Below are 22,144 nucleotides of genomic sequence, written 5' to 3' on the forward strand. Positions count from 1 at the left end.
AGTCTCTTCAAAATTTAAATTGATTTTAAGCTATTACTGAGGTTTTTTTGTTTCATTCTAAGTTTTCCTCACTTGCATAAAAATCTTTAACTGAAATCTAAATACTCAAAACTAAAATGATGAAATCACAGATTAAAGATATCAAAACACTGTACAGAATATTATTGTAGGATAAGCACTTATCGATGAATGAATAAATAAATAAAAATTAGAAAAAAAACCTAAATTGATTTTAAATTCAGAAAATCAAACAAACTTATTTTTTTATTATATTTTTTTACAATCATTTTTTGGTCACACCCTATAAGCGTGCAGGGAAAGGAACAAAAAATGAAATAAAAGCTCAAAAGCTCCCAGCTTTGTGATAAAAATATTTTTTTGCTTATAAGCCATTTTATAGAAAGCTCAAATGACAGGAGACCAAATACTAATATTTACATTTTACAAGGAACATTTGCGAAAATGAAATGAAATGATGATGATGATGACGAAATGATGATGGTTTACATGCAAATTTACCAAAACAAAGACCGAGCCCTCCACTCAAAATTTCGATCAGCTGTTCGAATCTGTCTCATAAAATGGCTTATTGTTTTGTTTTGATTCGTATCGCAATCATAAACAAATACTGATAAGGAGCGCATCCAGCGATAAAACGTCGCGCAAAATATTTGATTGAATAACCAGGTGAGTAGGTAGTTGTTTGCATTTTATATTTTCCTAATTGAACAAAAATGATCCAATTCCGCTCGCCGTCACACGACAGACTGAATGCAGCCATCATTTTCGCTCGCGAGCGGCGCTCTGCTGGCAAGACGATTCAGCATCAGCATTCAACGAATTCGAAGAACCATGTCGACCTCCAGCGGTTCCCATCCGAGGGTTGCTATTGCCCAGATGCGCTCCACCAACGATAAGAATCACAACATGGGCCAGGTCAAAACGATCATCCAGAAGGCCAAGGACCAGAAAGCTAGTGTGAGCTGAATACCACGTTTGCTTTAAATTAAATTAAATTTAAATACTAAAATTGTTCCATTCTTTTAGTTTGTATTCTTCCCAGAATGCTGCGACTACGTGGGGACCAATCGAGACGAAACGTTGAAGCTTTCCGAAACTCTAACCGGCCGAACGGTGACCGAATACAAACAACTGGCCAAGGCAAATGGTCTTTGGCTGTCGATGGGAGGCGTTCACGAATCGATTGTCGGGGAGGCGTCCGAGAACGTTCAGAACATCTACAACACCCACATTGTGATAGACGACCGGGGCGAGCTGGTGGCCAAGTATCGAAAGTTGCACATGTTTAACGTCGTGACGCCGGAGTTCAAATTTCGAGAATCGGAGACTGTCCGTTCGGGGAGCGAGCTCGTGTCTCCGATCGATAGTCCCATCGGTAAACTTGGGCTGCAAATTGTGAGTTGAATTGATGCAATACCCATTCAGTAGCTATCATGAAGTCACATTTCAACATTTCAGTGCTACGATGTTCGGTTCGCGGAAGCGAGTACGCTTTTGCGGAAGCAGGGAGCGCAGATTCTGACGTACCCCTCGGCGTTTGCTGTCTCAACGGGCCGTGCCCACTGGGAGGTCTTACTCCGAGCTCGAGCTATCGAAAATCAGTGTTTCGTCATAGCGGCGGCCCAAATAGGGTTCCACAATAAAAAGCGAGAGAGCTATGGCCACGCCATGGTTGTCAATCCCTGGGGTGTCATCGTGGGGGAAGCTAGCGAGCAAGATCTGGACGTGGTTGTGGTCGAATTAGATTTTGAAAAATTAGCAACTGTTCGTCAAAATATGCCATGTTTCGAACACAGGAGAGACGATATTTACAATCTGTCATATCGGAAAGGAACCGCCAAACTGGAGAACTTCGACGAAAAATATAACTTTGGCGGTTATGACATTCCAAAGGAAACGATTTTCTACTCGTCAGAGTTCTGCTATGCCTTCGTTAATATTCGTTGCGTAGTTCCGGGTCGTAAGTTCCTAAATCCTTGTTGGTTCAAGCTTGTTTTCTTACAAATACCATTTCCTTATCAGATGTGCTCGTGTCGACCAAGCGGTTCGCGGCCCGCATGCCGGACCTCAACCCGGCGGAAATCAACGACTTATTCCAGACGGTTTGCAAAGTGCAAAAGGTAGCCGAGCGTTTGTACAACGGATCGTCGTCCACGGTCACAGTTCAGGACGGCCCGGAAGCCGGTCAAACCGTGTTTCACGTGCACTGTCACGTGATGCCTCGGCACGAGGGTGATTTTCCGGAGAACGATCAAATCTATGGCGAACTCAATAGGCACGATAAGCAACCGGAGAGGCCCCGCCGGCCAATAGAGGAAATGCGAGCCGAGGCGGACCGGTTCCGAGAGGAGTTTGCCCGTATGGGGTTGTGAAGTTGCCCTGAACGGTGAATTGATGTTTAATTTTAAGAATATGAAATGTTATGAAATATTCTCAAGGCTAGGTTGTTTTTTTAATTTTAAAGTTTAATAGGAGTATATCAAACATTAAGAATACAATAGTCATAGTCATTAGTGATGACTTTAAATTAGTGCTGCTAAATGTTTTTATATGAATGATGTCAAATGGGTAAAAATAAAGTATCACATAATTTGTATAATAAATGGTTTAGGAAAGATCCATTAATTAGGTATGCATCGCAAAAAATAACCTTTTTCAACTTTTCCTCTTCTTATTCACAATTTTATGTATAAACTATCTAAAATTTTTGTATTGGTCAAGTCCTCCGGCTCCAAGGTGTTAACGACTTGCTTCTACAAAACCCATTATTGCTACGCCTCCCATCAAGAGTTATCTTAGCGGTCCTATTAAAGGGATTAATAAAAACCCGCGATTCAAGCTACGCTCGTTGCCGGATGATTATTTTCTTGAGCAGATCTAGTGCCAATGAGTGAAGGAGTACAGAAGACACCGGAAGGAAAGCTGGTCAATACCCCACCATCATCTGACCGGAACTGTAGCTCCGGAACACATCGATTTTAGCTGGACCAGCGTCCGCACACGGAACTGGAGGAAAGTAGGGCAAGATGGCCGGTAATCCTTGCAAAATAGTGAAACTCTTGAGAATTCTGCTAATTTGTCCATGAAACACTTTTATGACATAAGTAGTAAGTAATATCAATTAACACTGATTAATGACGTTTCAGTATCTTATAAACTGGTTTTAAAAAAGGTGTTTTTATGATGCCTATATTTATCATATGGGGCGATATGATCACCCCCTCGGGGCAAGATGAGCGAGAACCAAACATTATATCAAAAGTATGCTAAATTTATTTAGAACGGGTGACACATTTCTTGCACTTCTAAGTATTATGTTCAAATGATGTTGTGCTTGAAAATGTGTCATTTAATGTTTCATGTTCATGTTCATGATTTGTTGACCACTGGGTCACTATGACAATAACTGAATTTGCCTAAAGTTAATTTTTACGATCAAATCCATATCCGTTGTTTAAATCTTCTCTAATTAAGGCTCTATTAAACCTTTCAGGCGAGGGCAGCTGGGACTATTGGGCCAAACACAATTGATACGCATACGATAAAAACGCACGCATTTTGACAGTTTTCTCATGGGAAAACTGTCAAAACGCACGCAAACGTATCAATTGTGTTTGGCCCATATGTCCAAGGGCTTGACGATCCCTCCCCAGGCCATCTGCGAGTTGTGGTGCCTGCCTAGGATGTGGTGGGGTTTGACAGTGGGCTCTGTTGAACCTCTAAAAAAGCATAAAAGCTGCATCCGCAAGTAGGCCCCGCCAAAGCGACCGTGTGCCGCTCAAAGCGCACAAGCCCAAGTCCTGGTGTCAGGTGGGACACAAAACAGACCTGATACGACGGCCCTCCGACGAGACAGCAGGTTTGCGCAGGCCCAATAAGACGCATGGAAAACCTATAATTACGAACAATATAAAAGATAATGCGATTCGATATAATCGGCAACGACCTAGGCGACGAATAAATATCACGATTGGAAGCTTGGAACATGGAACTGCAAGTCGCTAGGTTTCGCAAGTTGCGACAGGATAATTTACGATGAATTACATCCCCGCAACTTCGACGTCATGGCGCTGCAGGAGATTTGCTGGACAGGACAGAAAGTGTGGAAAAGCGGGCATCAAGCGGCTACCTTCTACCAAAGCTGTGGCACCATCAACGAGCTGGGAACCGGCTTCATAGTGCTGGGTTAGATGCGCCAACGTGTGATTGGGTGGCAGTCAATTCACGCAAGGATGTGCAAGCTGAGGGCTGCGAAATGGTGAGTTGACATCCGGGAAGGGGCGCCTAATATAGCTCTGGTCCCTGAAGTTCCAATACTCACGCTTCCACGGGTCTTCCGATGACAATTGACCGCCAGCTAAGGGTTGCGTACTTAGCTGGTAGTGCAGCCTGGGTAGTGTTGTCCTTCTGACATCAGCTAGAGTGAGAGGGTGCGTCCTGTGGGGTCTGCCTAGGATGTGGTGGGGTTCGACAGTGGGCTCTGTTGAACTTCTATAAAAAGCTGCATGTGTCCCCAAGCAGGCCCTATCAAAGCGACCGTGTGCCGCTCAAAGCGCACTAGCCTAGTCCTGCTGTTGGGTAGGACTTTAAACAAATTTGACCCGACTGATCGAGCGTCTGTCCACCAAGGAGGTGCGGCTCCAACAGCGTCTGTTCTGGCATCCAGCGGCTGAGTATGAAATGCTATTCCCCGGAAGCTATACCTAAGATGGCAGCCCCATCCCGGTGGATAGGGAACCTTGGGCCAACAACCAACTGTTCCCGAAACATCATTTTGTTCAAGAATCCGATAATGAAAGAATACGGACTGATTTTACGGCGACGACTCTTAGCGCGAAACAACGGACACGAATAGGAACATGGAACGTTTTAACCCTAGCCCAGCAGGGTAAATTGGCACAACTTGCCAATGAGGCACGCCGCATGAAGCTTGAGATCCTGGAACTGAGTGAAGTCCGTTGGCCAAACTTTGGAGAACACAGAACGCCGTCGGGACAAGTTCTGCTATATGTACTCTGGTTTACGAGGTGAACACGCTCCCCGGCAACGCGGAGTTGGCTTCCTACTAAGCGCTCAGGCACACTCTGCGCTTATGAAGTGGGAACCTATAAGTGAAAGGATAATCGTTGCCAGATTTAGAACACGGGTCCGAAACCTTACTATAATCCAATGTTATGCGCCAACCGATGCTGCCGATCTGCAAGACAAAGAGAACTTTCACAGTCAACTCAATGCCGTCGTAGATAGAATTCCGAAGGGTGATATCAAGATCTGTTTGGGCGACTTCAATGCGAAGATCGGATCCGACAACTCGAACCATGAGCGCATTATGGGACGCCATGGTCTCGGAGAAATGAGCGAAAACGAAGAGCTGTTCGCAGAATGTTGTGGTAATAACGACATGGTGATCGGGGGATCGCTCTTCCCTCATCGACCGGTTCACAAGGTCACGTGGGTCTCCCGTGACGGCTTTACAGAAAATCAAATCGACTACATCTGCATCAGACGAAAATGGAAACGGAGCCTTCTTGATGTGGAATAAACGTAGTGCCCATATCGCGTCTGATCATCACCTCCTCATCGGCGAAATACGCCTGCGCATTGCGCGGATTCGTCGACAGGAGATGCCACGGTGAAACGGTCCTTCGTTGAAGAACTGGAGACGCGTGCTGCAGATATTCCGGAAGGTGGCAGCGTGGAAGACCGATGGACCGCCATCAAGAATGCCTTCATCGCCACCAACGAGAACAATCTGGGCGAACTACGCACCCAGAGAAAACAATGGATCACCGATGAGACCTGGAGGAAGATAAAGGAGCGAAGAGAAGCCAAAGCCGCGATAGAGCGATCGAAAACCAGAGGAGCCAAAGTCTTAGCCCGTCAACGATACGCGGCTCTGGAGAAGGAAGTGATAGCTCATGTCGACAGGACAAGCGAACATGGCCGGACTCTCTGGCTGACGAAGGAGAAAGTCGTAGCAACCGGGAACATTCGCTTCCTCTACGATATCTCACGACGCTTAAACGGGGCGCAGATGAATTCAGCGCTGCTTTTGAAAGACAAGAATGGTCATTTATTGACCAACCCAACTGACCATCTGAAACGCTGGTTCGAGCACTTCGAACAACTTTTTCAAGTGCCAGCCAGGCCACCACCACCTCAGCATGATCTGCCTAGGATCCAACGTATAACACGCGTCAATACCGAAGCTCCATCACTGCTAGAGATTCAAACAGCCATCCAAAGCATAAAATCGAATAAAGCCCCAGGGGTCGACCGCATACCCCATGACATCCGCTCAACTACTGCATCGTTTATTTCGAAATATCTGGGACACCGCAACTTTCCCGGTCGACTGGATGCAAGGTATCTTAGTGAAGGTGCTCAAAAAGGGTGACTTGACTGTATGCGATAACTGGCGAGGCATTATGTTGCTGCACAGAAAAAACGAATATTGTTATAATTAAAAATGTTGTACTTTGTAACTGAAGAGTAAGGGTCTGTCTCAATTGGATAATTAAACTGAAGTTAAACTTAAAAGTGACATTTCAATAATTATCAAATAACCCTGCTCGCAGAGCAAGATTACTTTTGACAGATATCGAATCATTTTCCATCGATGTCCTATTGGAATTGCTGGGCAGCACCAGCCATTCTTATAACGGGGTGATTTTTTAATTTTCGAACTGTCACTTTTAAGTTTAATTCTCCAAATGAGACAAACCCTTAAGGGATTCCAATAGGACATCGATGGAAAATGATTCGATATCTGTCAAAAGTAATCTTGCTCTGCGAGCAGGGTTATTCGATAATTATTGAAATGTCACTTTTAAGTTTAATCTCAGTTTAATTATCCAATTGAGACAGAGCCTAAGTATTTTTCTTTAAAATAAAAGTCAAACCGCTTACAACCAAAGTATTGTATTTGATTTGAAAGTATTCTTCCCTTGTTGAAAGTGTGAATTTAAAAGTTTTCTCTTTCAACTTGAGAATTGTAGAACTGTCAAATTAGCTTGCATGGCTGGCATAGAGCTTGAGCTTGAGCTTGATTGACTGCTCGTAGTTGCTACTCCATTATGACCAGATCAGCTGTTCTTGCACAGGGAACCAACAGATGTTTGCTTGGGACTAGCACACATCTTCAATGTACAAGTACTGGTGATCTCATTTGTTAGGTCATACTGGCGCCTGCCACGTCAGAATGCAAGTCAATATAGGGAAGGAGGAGGAAATGATGATGCAATCACTCGCCCACTGCAAGCCGAATATACCTCTGCACTTGCCACGAGTTCATGCGGAATTTGTTGGAATTTCTGGGTTAGGTTGGAGAGGCAGAGGTCCGTCTTGGTTAACGAGCTGCCAATGTGATAGATAGGAGAAGGTAACTGATGGAATTTCTAATTGGATGTAGGAAACGAGCTCTATAAGTTCATTTCCAATTCTAGCAGATTACTGTTAGAATACTCAAATTGAAGGTATAGGAATAGTAATGGAAATGGTATGGAAGTCCATTTCCAGTTCTAGCGATTGCTAGAACATGAGAAATAAAGAGAAAGATACAAAGTAGGAGAATGGAACGGACCTGGGATTGAAATTCACGACCTCCTGCGTATGAGGCAGAAGCAGTAGCCATAGCCCGCTTCGAAACAAGAGAGACCACGCACTGAACTGATTAATTTTATTACCGGCCGCGCAATGCAGAACACAATATTTCGTCCGACCACGCGATCGTTCTGCTGTCCGAAACAAGAGAGATCATGCACTGAACTGATTAATTTTATTACCGGCCGCGCAATGCAGAACACAATAATTCGGCCGACCGCGCGATCGTTCTACTGTCCGAAACATGAGAGATCACGCACTGAACTGATTATTTTTTTTACCGGCCACGCAATGCAGAACACAATAATTCGGCCGACCGCGCGATCGTTCTGCTGTCCGAAACAAGAGAGATCAAGCACTGAACTGATTATTTTTATTACCGGCCGCGCAATGCAGAACACAATAATTCGACCGACCGCGCGATCGTTCTGCTGTCCGAAACAAGAGAGATCACGCACTGAACTGATTATTTTTATTACCGGCCGCGCAATGCAGAACACAATAATTCGACCGACCGCGCGATCGTTCTGCTGTCCGAAACATGAGAGATCACGCACTGAACTAATTATTTTTATTACCGGCCGCGCAATGCAGAACACAATAATTCGACCGACCGCGCGATCGTTCTGCTGTCCGAAACAAGAGAGATCACGCACTGAACCCCTTCTCGTTGCTCCCGCCCGCGCAATGCAGAACACAATAATTCGACCGACCGCGCGATCGTTCTGCTGTCCGAAACATGAGAGATCACGCACTGAACTGATTATTTTTTTTACCGGCCGCGCAATGCAGAACACAATAATTCGGCCGACCGCGCGATCGTTCTGCTGTCCGAAACATGAGAGATCACGCACTGAACTGATTATTTTTATTACCGGCCGCGCAATGCAGAACACAATAATTCGACCGACCGCGCGATCGTTCTGCTGTCCGAAACATGAGAGATCACGCACTGAACTGATTATTTTTATTACCGGCCGCGCAATGCAGAACACGATAATTCAACCGACCGCGCGATCGTTCTGCTGTCCGAAACATGAGAGATCATGCACTGAACTGATTATTTTTATTACCGGCCGCGCAATGCAGAACACAATAATTCAACCGACCGCGCGATCGTTCTGCTGTCCGAAACATGAGAGATCACGCACTGAACTGATTTTTTTTTATTACCGGCCGCGCAATGCAGAACACAATAATTCGGCCGACCACGCGATCGTTCTGCTGTCCGAAACAAGAGAGATCACGCACTGAACTGATTATTTTTATTACCGGCCGCGCAATGCAGAACACAATAATTCGACCGACCGCGCGATCGTTCTGCTGTCCGAAACATGACAGATCATGCACTGAACTGATTATTTTTTATTACCGGCCGCGCAATGCAGAACACAATAATTCGGCCGACCGCGCGATCAGACTGCTGTCCGAAACATGAGAGATCACGCACTGAACTGATTATTTTTTATTACCGGCCGCGCAATGCAGAACACAATAATTCGGCCGACCGCGCGATCGTTCTGCTGTCCGAAACAAGAGAGATCACGCACTGAACTGATTATTTTTATTACCGGCCGCGCAATGCAGAACACAATAATTCGACCGACCGCGCGATCGTTCTGCTGTCCGAAACATGAGAGATCACGCACTGAACTCGCTTGCATGGCTGGCATAGAACAAAGAAAAAAACTCAACTTTGGATCACTCTGGGATGGCTCAACACAAAAAACTCGTAAGAAATAAGAAAACAATATTTACTCTAATATGTATTTCAACTATAGCTCATTGCTCGATTCAAAGCATCACAATTTTTTTAATGCTATAATCAAGTCTATAATACCTTTATATAAATATACATAAAACAATTTGAAATGTATAATGTGCACGAGTAAATACAATTTTGACCATCAACTGATTTGCTGTAGGTCCACACTGCAACGAGACTGTCTCGGTCTTCTGTTGACATTCACATCAACAGTAAATATTTAATAACAAGTTTATTACCGCACGAAAACTCGTTAAAAATGTCTTCAAATCTACTTCGTTGTGCCTCCGATAAAAAGGCAGACGATTCGGTTTCGATTCATCCTATCGACCCATTTTTTATAAGGTAAGTAAACATACATCTTGCTGAATGTGCTGCTGTCCAAAGTTCAGTTTCTAGAAGGTTTTACCCTTGGTTTTACCTCATATTGTTTTGTTTATCATTGCAGAAACTCCATGCTTCTGATGCTTCTTCCCAGAAATCCGGACAAACATGAGGTTGAGGCAATTGTTTTTTGAGCCCGGGAAATTCCTTATAGAGGTAGGAAAACTTTTTTGATCCGCTAGATAACCCAAGGAAAAATGACAATGACAAAAATTGTTTCATTTCCCTCGGATACACAATTTTTCTCGCATCATTGAGAATCTACTGCACAAATAATAGCATTTGAGATTGGTTGGCAATAATGCGAGTAAAGTTTGTATACGCGTAATTTAAATTCTCTTTAACCATTAGAAATAAAAAAAATTCCGCAACCGTTTACAGGCTAAAGTGATGGAGATTGAAATGCTACCAACTTTACGTTTGTGCAATAGTGGTGGGCGTGACGTGAGAACGGCCAGAAGGAACTGACGATATCCTGTATTATATAGGAATAATGTAGATCACCGTGAACATCAAGCGCAATTAATGCATAATGGCGACAAAAAGATAATCCGGCTTAATCTGTTCCTGTAAAATTTCTACTATGTCCAGATGTAAATAAAAATATTCGTTAAGAAAATTATTTTGAGCTTTTTAGTGGAATGTTTTCACCTGTCATAAGACGAGTTTATACAATCCCATTGTATTCCACCACTTAATTGTATCTTGACAGATACGTATTTCGACCTCAAAGGTAAGGCCGTCTTCAGTGTCTCGTACTTGACTCGACTTGAAGAAAATGATCGCAGCTTACACTATTTATACTATGCGTAGGTATAATAATTTATCTAGGTACTTATCTTACTACGGTGCTTATTTCTACTCGCTTGATGCGCTTAATGCTTAGGTATTATATTGAAGAGCCAGGAGCTACCATTTCCTTGATCTTTATTCAACAACCGCGTTTGTACCTGTCGGTAGATTTCCAAGCTCTCAGCAACATCAAGTTTCCACGGAGAAGAGAAATTTCTTAAAATTTTAATGTTTGATGTCGTAATTGAATGATTTTCCTGATATACATGTTCAGCTACCTTAGACCTAAACCCATAATTTAATCCACTAATCCCTTATCAGTTTCCCTCTTAGCCTTACTTACTTCTGCAATATGTTCTTTGAACCTTACATCTAACGATCTTTTTGTTTGACCTGCTTTTTCACACTTTTCACACACACTTTATCACACTGTGAACAATTAATTTGATAAACCTTCGCCTTATATAACAGTTCTACTCTATCCTTTGTGGATCCCAACAATGTCTTCAGTTGATTGCTTCTGCTGGAGAATACTAAATCGATGCCGAATTTCCTTAGTCGATAGCGGAGCTGAAGGGTGATGTGTTGATCATAGGGAACCGATACCCTCTTCAGTGGTTCATCGATAGGTGTCAGTGTTGTCAGTTTTCTTCGTAGGTTTCTTCGTAGGTTCCTCTGCTTCTTGTTGATGATTGCTTGTTTTGTTCTCTCCTTGAATCCATTTATCCTCGCTGTTTCCAAGATGTGTTGTAGCTCCTTCGTTTTTCCTTCTTCGCTCAGGGGAATCGTCTGCATCCTGTGGATCATGTGATGAAAAGCTGCCATTTTGTGCTGATACGAATGATTTGATGTGTATGGGATGACTCTCATGGTGTTGGTGGGTTTCCTGTAGATTTCGAAGTCTAATGTTGCATTTGTTCCCTTGATAACCAGTAGATCCAAGAAAGGTAATTTACCTTCCTTTTCCTCCTCGTGGGTGAATTTGATGTCTTTATGCACGTTGTTTATCGCTTCCAAAATCCTGGGTAGATCTTTCCGGTTGATAATGCTGAAAATGTCGTCCACGTATCTCCACCATGTGGACGTGTACAATACACATGTGGAAGTATTGTCTTGGGAAATGGATTGCGAGTGATTTGACTATGCGTCCAATTTGGGAATCTCGAGCTCGTTCAGTAGCCGCTAGGTTGCGAAGGCCGACGGAGGTCCTTCGTAGCTTAGTTGGTTAAAGCACCAGTCTAGCGTACTGTAGGGTCATGGGTTCGAGTCCCATCGAAGGGAAAGTGGTTACCTCCAATACATTTTTCCAATCAATATCTTCCACATAACGTACATATTCTCATATGAGTTTCCATAACATTGTAAATTAACGTCCAAGTCGGGTGGTTTAATCCCCGGAAATAGGCAATTAACTTTGATTGAACTTAAATTTAAATTTTATTTAATTTAGCTTATTTGTTTTTACCGTATATAAAAATTATACAAAGCAACATCGACGTACCCTGGTTTTGTGTACTCATATATGCAAGCGTAAACTATGAAAGGATCCAATACGCAACTATTTAGGTTCGATTTGTTTTTAGTTAGGATCAAATATATTGGAATCAATATTTTCTATCATTAAAAAAACGAGCAATGGGTAATGTTTTCAACATAATCGCGAGTAGACGTAGGACTTGTATAAAAGAAACGTATTTACATTTAACTTCTAGCTTTTGTATCTACGGAGTTTTATTATAGATAGTGATATTGGAAACCACAACTTCCATGCTGTGTAGAATTATTGCCTGATTTTCTCAAAATTGCACGCGGCGTACCCTTCGGGAAAGGTACCGCCGCGCTTTCCGCACCCCGTTTACTTGATTCTTATGGGTGAATAGCATTGCGGTGTATCGTTTGGCGCGGCCGTACCTTTCGACAGTCATTCGCCGCGTGAAGTTTTGTGCAAGTACCCATTTGGGAACATTACAAACGCCGCGCAGTGTATCATATCCAGAAAATCTGACAATATTAGCAATTTGTTTATTCAAAACTTCTGGAAATAAAACTAATAATTATATATATAATTAGAATTGCTTTGTTTCTAACTATTAGGCCCTTATTTACTCAAGCAAATGTAAGGCATTTATAGATTTCTTATTGATGATAGTATTTGAAGTTTAAAAGTTCTATTTATAAAATTTTCAGACTTGGGCAAAATGTGCTATTTTAGAGGAACTGTCCCGTTTTCCAAACAAAGAAATATAGCACCAATTTCGTTGCTTCTTTTAGCTAACATGCGTGCTTACTGCTGAAAAAAAACACAACAATAAGAAACAAGTCAAGGAGCAATAACCCTACTAAAATAGAGGAGGTACTGCTAATACGTCAGCGAAAAATTATTTACTGTTTTGATTCCAAATTCCGAGTCTACGTCAAGTTTAGCAATACAATTTCTCAGAAAATAAAAAACAAAGAATAAGATAAAGTTTATTGAAATATTCTCCTGGAAATTATTTTTTGTGCACTTTTTTTCAAACATTCACATGTAATACAGTGACATTTTCTAATCTAAAATGGATATTATCACTATTGCTGATTGTGCATCTTTAATTGCTAATGCCTTCTGCAAATAAATGAAAGTAATTATTTTAATCAAATTTTTATTTTCATCAGTGTAGTGTAGTTGATTTTTTTTTGCTGGGGAATCAGAACTCTTATGGTATAACCATGTTTTAATGTACGTGTCGTTTTGTACCAAGCACAACTTAATATCGCTAGTCAAGTTGAAGACCGAAATGGGGGACTAGCGAAGTTGGATTTTTCTCGCAATCCGTACGTTAAACCTAACTTCGCTAGTAGTGCGCTAGTCTAATTAGGCCCTAATTTGTTTAGCGCGTCACTAGCGAAGTTAGGTTTAACGTACGGATTCCGAGAAAAATCCAACTTCGCTAGTCCCGTATTCCGATTTTCAACTTAATTGAGTATATATGGTCAGTCATATAACATGACTCGTACCCATCTCGGAATCATGTGGATTATTAAACCAATTACTTTTCGTGGATGAGCAGACCAAATCTCTCTAATTTTATTCTTCATCCACCGCCGCTCAGCCGACCGCAACCGACACCACTGCATCCGACCATCATCAAGCACAGAATGACAAAAAAAATTCGCCCACTTCTTTCATGCATATTCGCAGACCCACCGGCAGTTCTACCGCTGGTGACTGCATGCTGTCACTGTATAGGTAAACACAGCGAACGAACGAACGAAACGAAAAATGTGCGAGCAAAAAGCACGTCAGTACGCGTTGCTGTCACAAATTGTTATGACTCGCACACGGCAGGCATTGCTTCTTTTATACACGAAGAAAATCTTCCGGTAGACCCGAAGGACCGTGAGATACCGCATTCTGATGTCCTTGTTAGGAATGCACGGGATTGGATACATATGAATTTTTTACTAGCTTTGACAAGAATTGAAATTTTCGATAGCTTATCGTTAATAATCTTAAGTTTCAATAAAATAGGCAAAATGGTGGAGAGTGTCCGAGTCGATTGATATATAAATCTTAAAAATCCATCGAAAGATAAAGGCGCTAGTAACGTTCAAAATATTCCCTTCCAGCGTAACGATCTCGATTTCCAAAAATCTAAATGACACCTAGTATAGTAAAGAAAGACGTAAGTCCTACGTCAAAAAATCTATAAAGCTATTTTCAATGCAAGATTTTGCTGTGCTATATTCAGTTTCGGTATAAATAAGTGGTGAATAAAAATTAGTTTTTTGACTTACGATCTTTTCCAGATCGTTGCTTAATTTTTGTTCCATAGATTCTGCCATTTTTCTGTAACTGTCGGTAAATTTCGCAAGCAGCAGAAAAGTTGCTTTTCAAAAGAAGTTAAACGTGTAGTCAGAAAAAAATGGGCAGAACACGTAAATCAAGCAAGCAAAAAAGTGATGCAAAAAGGGCAAATGCTTTGAATATGGGGTTTATGGAAAATTTGGTATGTTGTTCTTCTCCGATAACTTTTTTTAATTTCTAACCTCAATTCTTTTCACAGTAAGTGGAGAAGCCGAAAACAGACAGAAAACCGAAAAAGAAACGTGACATTTCACCAGTACCGATTGACATAAACACCCCTGTTCTTATTGATACGATTTCCGAGGAGGTAATTTTCGACGACCCGACGATTTCCCGTGCTTCTGTCGTCAGCGCTGAATATGTTGTGTCCTGTGACAACCAGAGAATTGTATCCGAGGCTCGTTCTACCGGGGAGGTTTCTCCAGTTGCCGGCCCGTCCCGTGTGTTTAAGGACCCCGGGGAGGTCTTCAATACACCGCACCCGACTCGACGAATCTCTGTCATCAAGGTGGTACTTCCTAATGACCGAGTTATTGACACAGATGGTCCTGATGACATCAGCGGCGTTGACAATCAAAACATGACAAGCGCACCGGATTGTAACCAGTTTAAGACCAGCATTGAAGCACTTGTAAATTCTGCATTAGAAAGCACTGCAGCACTGAAACAAGACAATGAACGCCTCCGTATGCTCAACATGAAGCTACAAGAGGCTTTACTGGATCGGTCTAAAGAAGTTTGCTACAGCGAAGTATTTGGATTCCCCGATGCCAAATGGCTTCTGAGCGTGTCGCAAAACGCGGACGATAGCGACTATTTGTTCGTCAAAGAACTTATCTTTCGTCTTTTCCCGCAAGGAATCGGAAATGCCACAGTATCCGGACATTCTTCCAACAATCCACTTGGACGTGGATCAAAAAATACTAATGAAGCGTACGTTCGAGCAACGGTTGAGCGATTGGATCCAGAAAAGGTTAAATATGTACAAGGTGAGTCATATATTTAGAATAAATTGAATATAAGTTGCAAAGACAATGTTCTCTTTCCAGACCGACTGCAGGAAAGGCGACTCATGCTTCAAGATGAGCTGGGAGTAGCTGTGCGTAGAGCCCGTAAGACGGCACGACATATCTCTGCCGTTATTGCTAACAATCCGTCATTGCGTATTTTGCGTCAGCAGTGATTTCTCATTTCAAGTGGACTTTGAAAGCTTTCTTTCAAAATGCGAAGGCATTTTTGTTTATATTTCGAATCGTTTTAAGGTGACATACAAATTTCACAAATTGTTTTTTAATGGTAATATTTTATCAATAATTTTAAACTGTTATTTCTTCAACTGTCAACTGGTTGAATAAAAATACTATGTAAAATAAAATCATGACTTTTTTTTAACAAAGAAAATAACTCATTATGATATGATTAAGCTATTATTAATTGAACATCAAATTATGATATCGTTCAGTAATTATGATTTGAATATCACATCGAGCTATTAATTTGATATCGAATAACTAAATGAGATATTCTTACCGCTCCTCAAAATATGTTATTGGTTTGATGTTTCAATATCAAAAAAAGATATTAATTTGATGTTCTGCATATTAATTTTCGATATTATTTTTGGTGTTTTAGCTCTTATATCAAACAAAGCAATAGCAGTTTTTGATGTGCTGAAATTCATCTCGAAATAACTAATTATGATATGGATGAGATTTTCCTTCTGCTCGGGTACCAAAGCGACCGTGTGCCGCTCAAAGCGCAAACCCAGCTCACCGAGCGTCGGTTTACCAAAAAAGGTGCGCCGGAAATTTAGGGGATTGGTGTCACGCCATGCAAGCCAGCTTTAAGCAAACCAAGCAACGAATAACCAACAAGAGAACACGGACCAAAACAATCGGCGAGGACTACAGCGACGAAAGGTGACCGTAAATCTCATAACTAAATAGGAAATACATGGATACTTCCCAACAAACATTAGAAGCTTTTAAAAGATTTATTCAGTCAATAATTGGCTTCTTCAACTAAAAAACTAGCTTATTCAGCTTAAATTGTTTGTTGGGTTGCCGAAGTGCTGAAGAACCGCGGATTCGACATCGTAGCGCTGCAGGAGGTGTGTTGGAAGAGATCAAAGATGCGAACGAGATAATCAGACCATTTACCAGACATGCGGCAAAATATACGAGCTAGGAACATCTTTCAATGTGGTATGATAGGCAACACTTTCCTTTCAAAAACTCAAAGTGCCCGTTGGTCATCCACGAGTATCGCATAGCAGGCCTCGTGTTTGTAGAGGACCGGTTTAATGGGCTTTTTTTGCGTAGATTGTCAGTTTGGTACTGCGACGAACTAGGTATATTAGTCCGGATCGTTTTGCGGAGTCCAACGTACGTACGATTTACTGCCACGATGCGTCTCCAAATTTCCCTAACGGTATATTTATCGGCTGTCACCAGTGAGCTTAAGCACATGAATTCTTCAACCACCTCGATTTCGTCAACACCGATACAAACTCGTGGTGGGTGGCTTGCGTTGTCCTCTTTGAGCGTCTTAATATCATTTACTTTGTCTTCGACGTGTTGACGACTAGCCCGAAGTTACGTGCCATTTGTCTTGTGAGCTAGTGAGTTATAAATATCAATTTTCGTTAACTTAATTTTCGTTTGCGGACCAAACTTTAAACGAAATTCAAGTACAACGTCGAATTACCATCTAAATGAGTACTTAATTCTTGTGAATCTGATTTTTCTTGGCGTTTTCCATATTGTTGACCGAAATAGAAAACAACTTGCCTCATGTTTGGCGCGGAGATGCCATCCAGGCGATTGTTGGACACTCTCAGATTGCGCCTCCCGGACAAGGATTACTGCCTGCAAAACTATGTTAACATAAATTACCCCACCATGAAAGGGACCTTTGCGCTAGGGGTGTGGTGCGGTGCGGTCATTGCTTTTCTATTGTTATACACGCACACTGGATGAAGGCATACGACCGACAGAGAGTAAAACTCGTCCCGGATGGCACGGCGCAAAAGTTTAATGACGGAGCAAGTTTCTTCGGTCGTTTGTTGTCGCCTTTGTCATGATCGCAAATGGGGAAAACCGAAGAGCAAGTAAACTAGATTAGTGGTTCGTTTGCAAATTTCGTGAAACTTGTTGATGGATTGAGCTGTTCCCGAGGAGTATCCACGTGGATCTCCGTGTGTTTTAAAATGGCTCATTTATGAGAAAAAATAAAAGCGGCTGCTAGGTATCATGCACTCATGACTTAGTAAACAAAACGTTCCTTTACATAAGTGGAAATTCTCATAGTAATTTACATATAACCTTCAAATGGCACCTGCACAATCAAATTTTATTATTATTTATTTATTTTATTTTATTTTATTGATGTATAAGAGGGCCAGGGGCCAAGTCACCGATGTGAATTTGGAATTCATATCGTCCATGATACACCAGGGACTTAAGGATAAGGCTTCACAACATCTTTACTCATGGGGGTTTTAAGTTTTGCGGGATATACTCATAGTATATCGCTGCCTAAGGAGTTGGGGCAGGTTGGGGATAGTTTTATGATGAATACTTAAGCTGTGGAGAAATGTCAGTTATTATATATAATTATATGTTTTACATTTAGTTCTAATTAAAATCAAATAGCGTTTGGACCATGTTCCCATCAAGCAACAGAAGCTCGAAAAGTACGTTAAAAATTAATTAGTTAATCATCAATCGCAAGTGTCAGTCTAAATATAATTATATTGATGTTGAAGTAGGAAACTCTAATGAAAACGTATTTTAACTATCATGTTGCATTAGACTTTAAAGATTATTTAGTGAAAGCCTCTAAAACTGCATTAAAAGACCAAAGCGGGCCGCAGTTTAGAACCGTCCACCAAGCAATCATCAAAAATTCTCTACTCACAATTTTAACCACTACATATTCTGAACTTCATTCCGAGAAAACGCCGAATACTATCATTGTGGGCTACGATAGTCCTCGTCAGCATCGGAATTGTCTCCAAACAAGATTCGACAGTTCATGAGCTTCAATTTGATGATGGGCTTAGGAAGTCTTATGGCTGATCTCCACGTCGTCCACCAATGTCTTACAATGCATTATGGTACAGGATACAGATTTACGCGAAAAGATGCATTTTACGCCAAAACCATATTTTTTAGAAAAAACTGTTGTTCTACAAAATTGTTCGAAATAGTAAGGCCATCATTATGGTGTAACCAAAAAATAGGGTGGCCCATCATACAAAAAAAAAATTAAAATATTTTTTTTTATTTTTAGGAATATTGATATGCTATGTTCTACAAAGTTGTAGCACAACTTATTCCAATCAATTTTGCTGAAAAAACTTGTACTGTATGTCTTAATTTGGCTGATTCAGAGCAATTTTACTCAATTGGATTAGGGTGTACCTAAAAAAACAGTATTTTTGATCTAGTTTTTTGTTTTAGATTTGAGCTTGAGCTTGAGCTTGATTGACTGCTCGTAGTTGCTACTCCATTATGACCAGATCAGCTGTTCTTGCACAGGGAACCAACAGATGTTTGCTTGGGACTAGCACACATCTTCAATGTACAAGTACTGGTGATCTCATTTGTTAGGTCATACTGGCGCCTGCCACGTCAGAATGCAAGTCAATGTAGGGAAGGGGAGGAAATGATGATGCAATCACTCGCCCACTGCAAGCCGAATATACCTCTGCACTTGCCACGAGTTCATGCGGAATTTGTTGGAATTTTTGGGTTAGGTTGGAGAGGCAGAGGTCCGTCTTGGTTAACGAGCTGCCAATGTGATAGATAGGAGAAGGTAACTGATGGAATTTCTAATTGGATGTAGGAAACGAGCTCTATAGTTCATTTCCAATTCTAGCAGATTAGTGCTAGAATACTCAAGTTGAAGGTATAGGAATAGTAATGGAAACGGTATGAAAGTCCATTTCCAGTTCTAGCGATTGCTAGAACATGAGAAATAAAGAGAAAGATACAAAGTAGGAGAATGGAACGGACCTGGGATTGAACCCACGACCTCCTGCGTATGAGGCAGAAGCAGTAGCCATATGACTACCAAGCCCGCTCTGACAGTTTTTTTTGTTTTTTTTTTTTTGTTTTAGATTTCTCGAAAAAGTCGTCTTCAGGTGACTTTTAGAGCTCAAAAAAATGCAACTTTTGATGGGTAAATATGCTCAATATCTTTTTCCGATCAAAAGTTATAATCATTTTTCTGTCAAAATTACATTTTTTTCATAAGTTGATATCTCCGGTTAGGGCAGACCAAAAAAATATGTTTACACAGCATTTGAAAGAGAAATTCATATTCCTTATTATATAAAAAAATTGGGGATATGTTATTTTTTTATCTCAAGTTTTACCAATTTTACTAAATTCATGTTTTTTTTGAATAAGTTGATATAACTCGACAATGGAAGAAGATATAGACGATATTCTTATAGCAAAACACGCGTTTTGAAAAGCTCCAAAAGTCTTCAGAAGATGACATTCGTGAAAAATAAAAAATAAAAAATCAACAGTTTTAACACTTTTTATAAGTTTTATCATTATCATCGTATTGCAAGATTTACGAGAAAAGATGCAGTTTGGGCCTAAAGCATACTTTTAAGAAAAAAAAATTTCTACAAAGTTGTTCTGGATACTTGGGCCTTGATTATAGAGTTACCGAAAAATAGGGTGGACCATTTTATAAAAATGTGATTTTTTTTTTATTTTGCGGAATATTGAAATAAAATGTTCTACAAAGTTGTAGCGCAGCTTTTTCCAGTCAACTTTGCTATATAAACTTTTTATGTAGCTCTTAAGCTCACTTGTTTAGAGTAATTTCACTTACCAGGATTAGGGTGTCCCTCAAAAGACAATATTTATGATCTGCTCATTTAATTTTTATTTTTCAAGGGTGTCACCTTCTGGAGACTTTTGGGGCTTTTCAAAACGCGTCTTTTGCTATAAGAATATCGTCTGTATCTTCTTCCGTTGTCGAGTTATATCAATTTATTCGAAAAACATGATTTTAGTAAAATTGGTAAAACTTGAGATAAAAAAATAACATATCCCCAATTTTTTGACAAAATAAGGAATATTAATTTCTCTTTCAAATGCCGTATAAACATATTTTTTTGTCTTTTTTTGTCTGGAGATATCAACTTATGAAAAAATGTAATTTTGACAGAAAAACGATTATAACTTTTGATCGGAAAAAGATATTGAGCAACCATCAAAAGTTGCATTTTTTTTAGCTCTAAAGACGACTTTTTCGAGAAATCTAAAACAAAAAAAGTAGATCAAAAATACTGTTTTTTTAGGTACACTCTAATCCAATTAAGTAAAATTGCTCTAAATCAGCCAACTTAAGAGCTACAGAAAAAGTTTTTTTAGCAAAATTGATTGGAATAAGCTGCACTACAGCTTTGTATTGTCTGATTTTGTCAAAATTGCACGCGGCGAACCCTTCAGGAAAGGTACCGCCGCGCTTACTGCACCCCGTTTACTTGATTCTTATGGGTGAATAGCATTGCGGTGTATCGTTTGGCACGGCAAATGCTGGGTAAAGCGTACCATTGGTACTTCGCGTACCTGAAGGAATAAAATAGACCCCATCTCGCGGTCCTTAGCCTCTTACCCAGCAACTCCTATCCCTACCTCCCCGCGGTGCTGGCCGGGATACGAGCAACCTTAGGGAAGATCGGGTAACCAACCCCGGTGGGAACTATGGTCGTATGCTGACATGGAAGGGGAGGAAGGGGTTGCTCCTCTCCGAAGGTGAAAATCTTATTGAGCATCTGTTCTCCATGTCAGGATCGGCTCACAACAGCGTCTGTTCTCCATGTTAGGGGCGGCTGATTATCGTCCGAGTGCCAGCGAGAGACTCTAAGTGAAACTGTGCACCATGGTCCACCGGAAATAAGGAGGAATGGTCCTCCGGAAATTTAGGGGGTTTGGTGTCAGGCCCTGCAAGCCAGCCTTTAAAAAATCATAAGCAACGAACAATCAACAAGAGAGTACGGACCGGAACCATCGGCGAAGACCACTGCGACGAAAAGGGACTAGCGATTGGAAACTCGGTTCGTGGAACTGCAAATCTCTCAACTTCATCGGGAGCACACGCATACTCGCCGATGTGCTCAAGGACTGTGGATTCGGCATCGTAGCGCTGCAGCGCAGCCGAGGTACGATTTTCAACAGATCCAGTCAATTTATTTGTTTCGCGGATGACATGGACATTGTCGGCCGAACATTTGCAAAGGTGGCAGAACTGTACACCCGCCTGAAACGTGAAGCAACAAAAGTTGGATTGGTGGTGAATGCGTCAAAGACAAAGTACATGCTTGTGGGCGGAACCGAGCGCGACAAGGCCCGCCTGGGAAGCAGTGTTACGATAGAATGGGATACCTTCGAGGTGGTCGAGGAATTCTACATTGGATCCTTGCTAATGGCTGACAACAATGTTAGTCGTGAAATACGAAGGCGCATCATCTGTGGAAGTCGAGCCTACTACGGGCTCCAGAAGAAACTGCGGTCAAAAAGATTCGCCACCGCACCAAATGTGTCATGTACAAGACGTTAATAAGACCGGTAGTCCTCTACGGACATGAAACATGGACAATGCTCGAGGAGGACTTGCAAGCACTCGGAGTATTCGAGAGACGGGTGCTTAGGACCATCTTTGGCGGTGTGCAAGAAGACGGTGTGTGGCGGCGAAGAATGAACCAT

At 41.4% G+C, this 22,144-nt stretch overlaps 2 protein-coding genes across 2 annotated transcripts; both read left to right on the top strand.

Moving 5' to 3' along the window:
- Positions 1-421: 421 nt before the first annotated feature.
- LOC134221098 (nitrilase and fragile histidine triad fusion protein NitFhit) lies at positions 422-2,624 on the top strand. The gene is made up of 5 exons (XM_062700290.1): positions 422-687; positions 767-978; positions 1,048-1,416; positions 1,480-1,981; positions 2,044-2,624. The coding sequence occupies exons 2-5, from the start codon at positions 772-774 to the stop codon at positions 2,391-2,393; spliced, it is 1,428 nt and encodes a 475-aa protein (XP_062556274.1). The 5' UTR covers positions 422-687; positions 767-771; the 3' UTR covers positions 2,394-2,624.
- Positions 2,625-14,469: 11,845 nt separating this feature from the next.
- LOC134222703 (uncharacterized) lies at positions 14,470-15,705 on the top strand. The gene is made up of 3 exons (XM_062701866.1): positions 14,470-14,482; positions 14,615-15,400; positions 15,461-15,705. Exons 1-3 carry the CDS (start codon positions 14,470-14,472, stop codon positions 15,592-15,594), a joined length of 933 nt encoding a protein of 310 aa, XP_062557850.1. The 3' UTR covers positions 15,595-15,705.
- Positions 15,706-22,144: the final 6,439 nt, after the last annotated feature.

This window comes from Armigeres subalbatus, chromosome 3, assembly GCF_024139115.2.
Source record: "Armigeres subalbatus isolate Guangzhou_Male chromosome 3, GZ_Asu_2, whole genome shotgun sequence".
Taxonomy (NCBI): Eukaryota; Metazoa; Arthropoda; class Insecta; order Diptera; family Culicidae; genus Armigeres; species Armigeres subalbatus.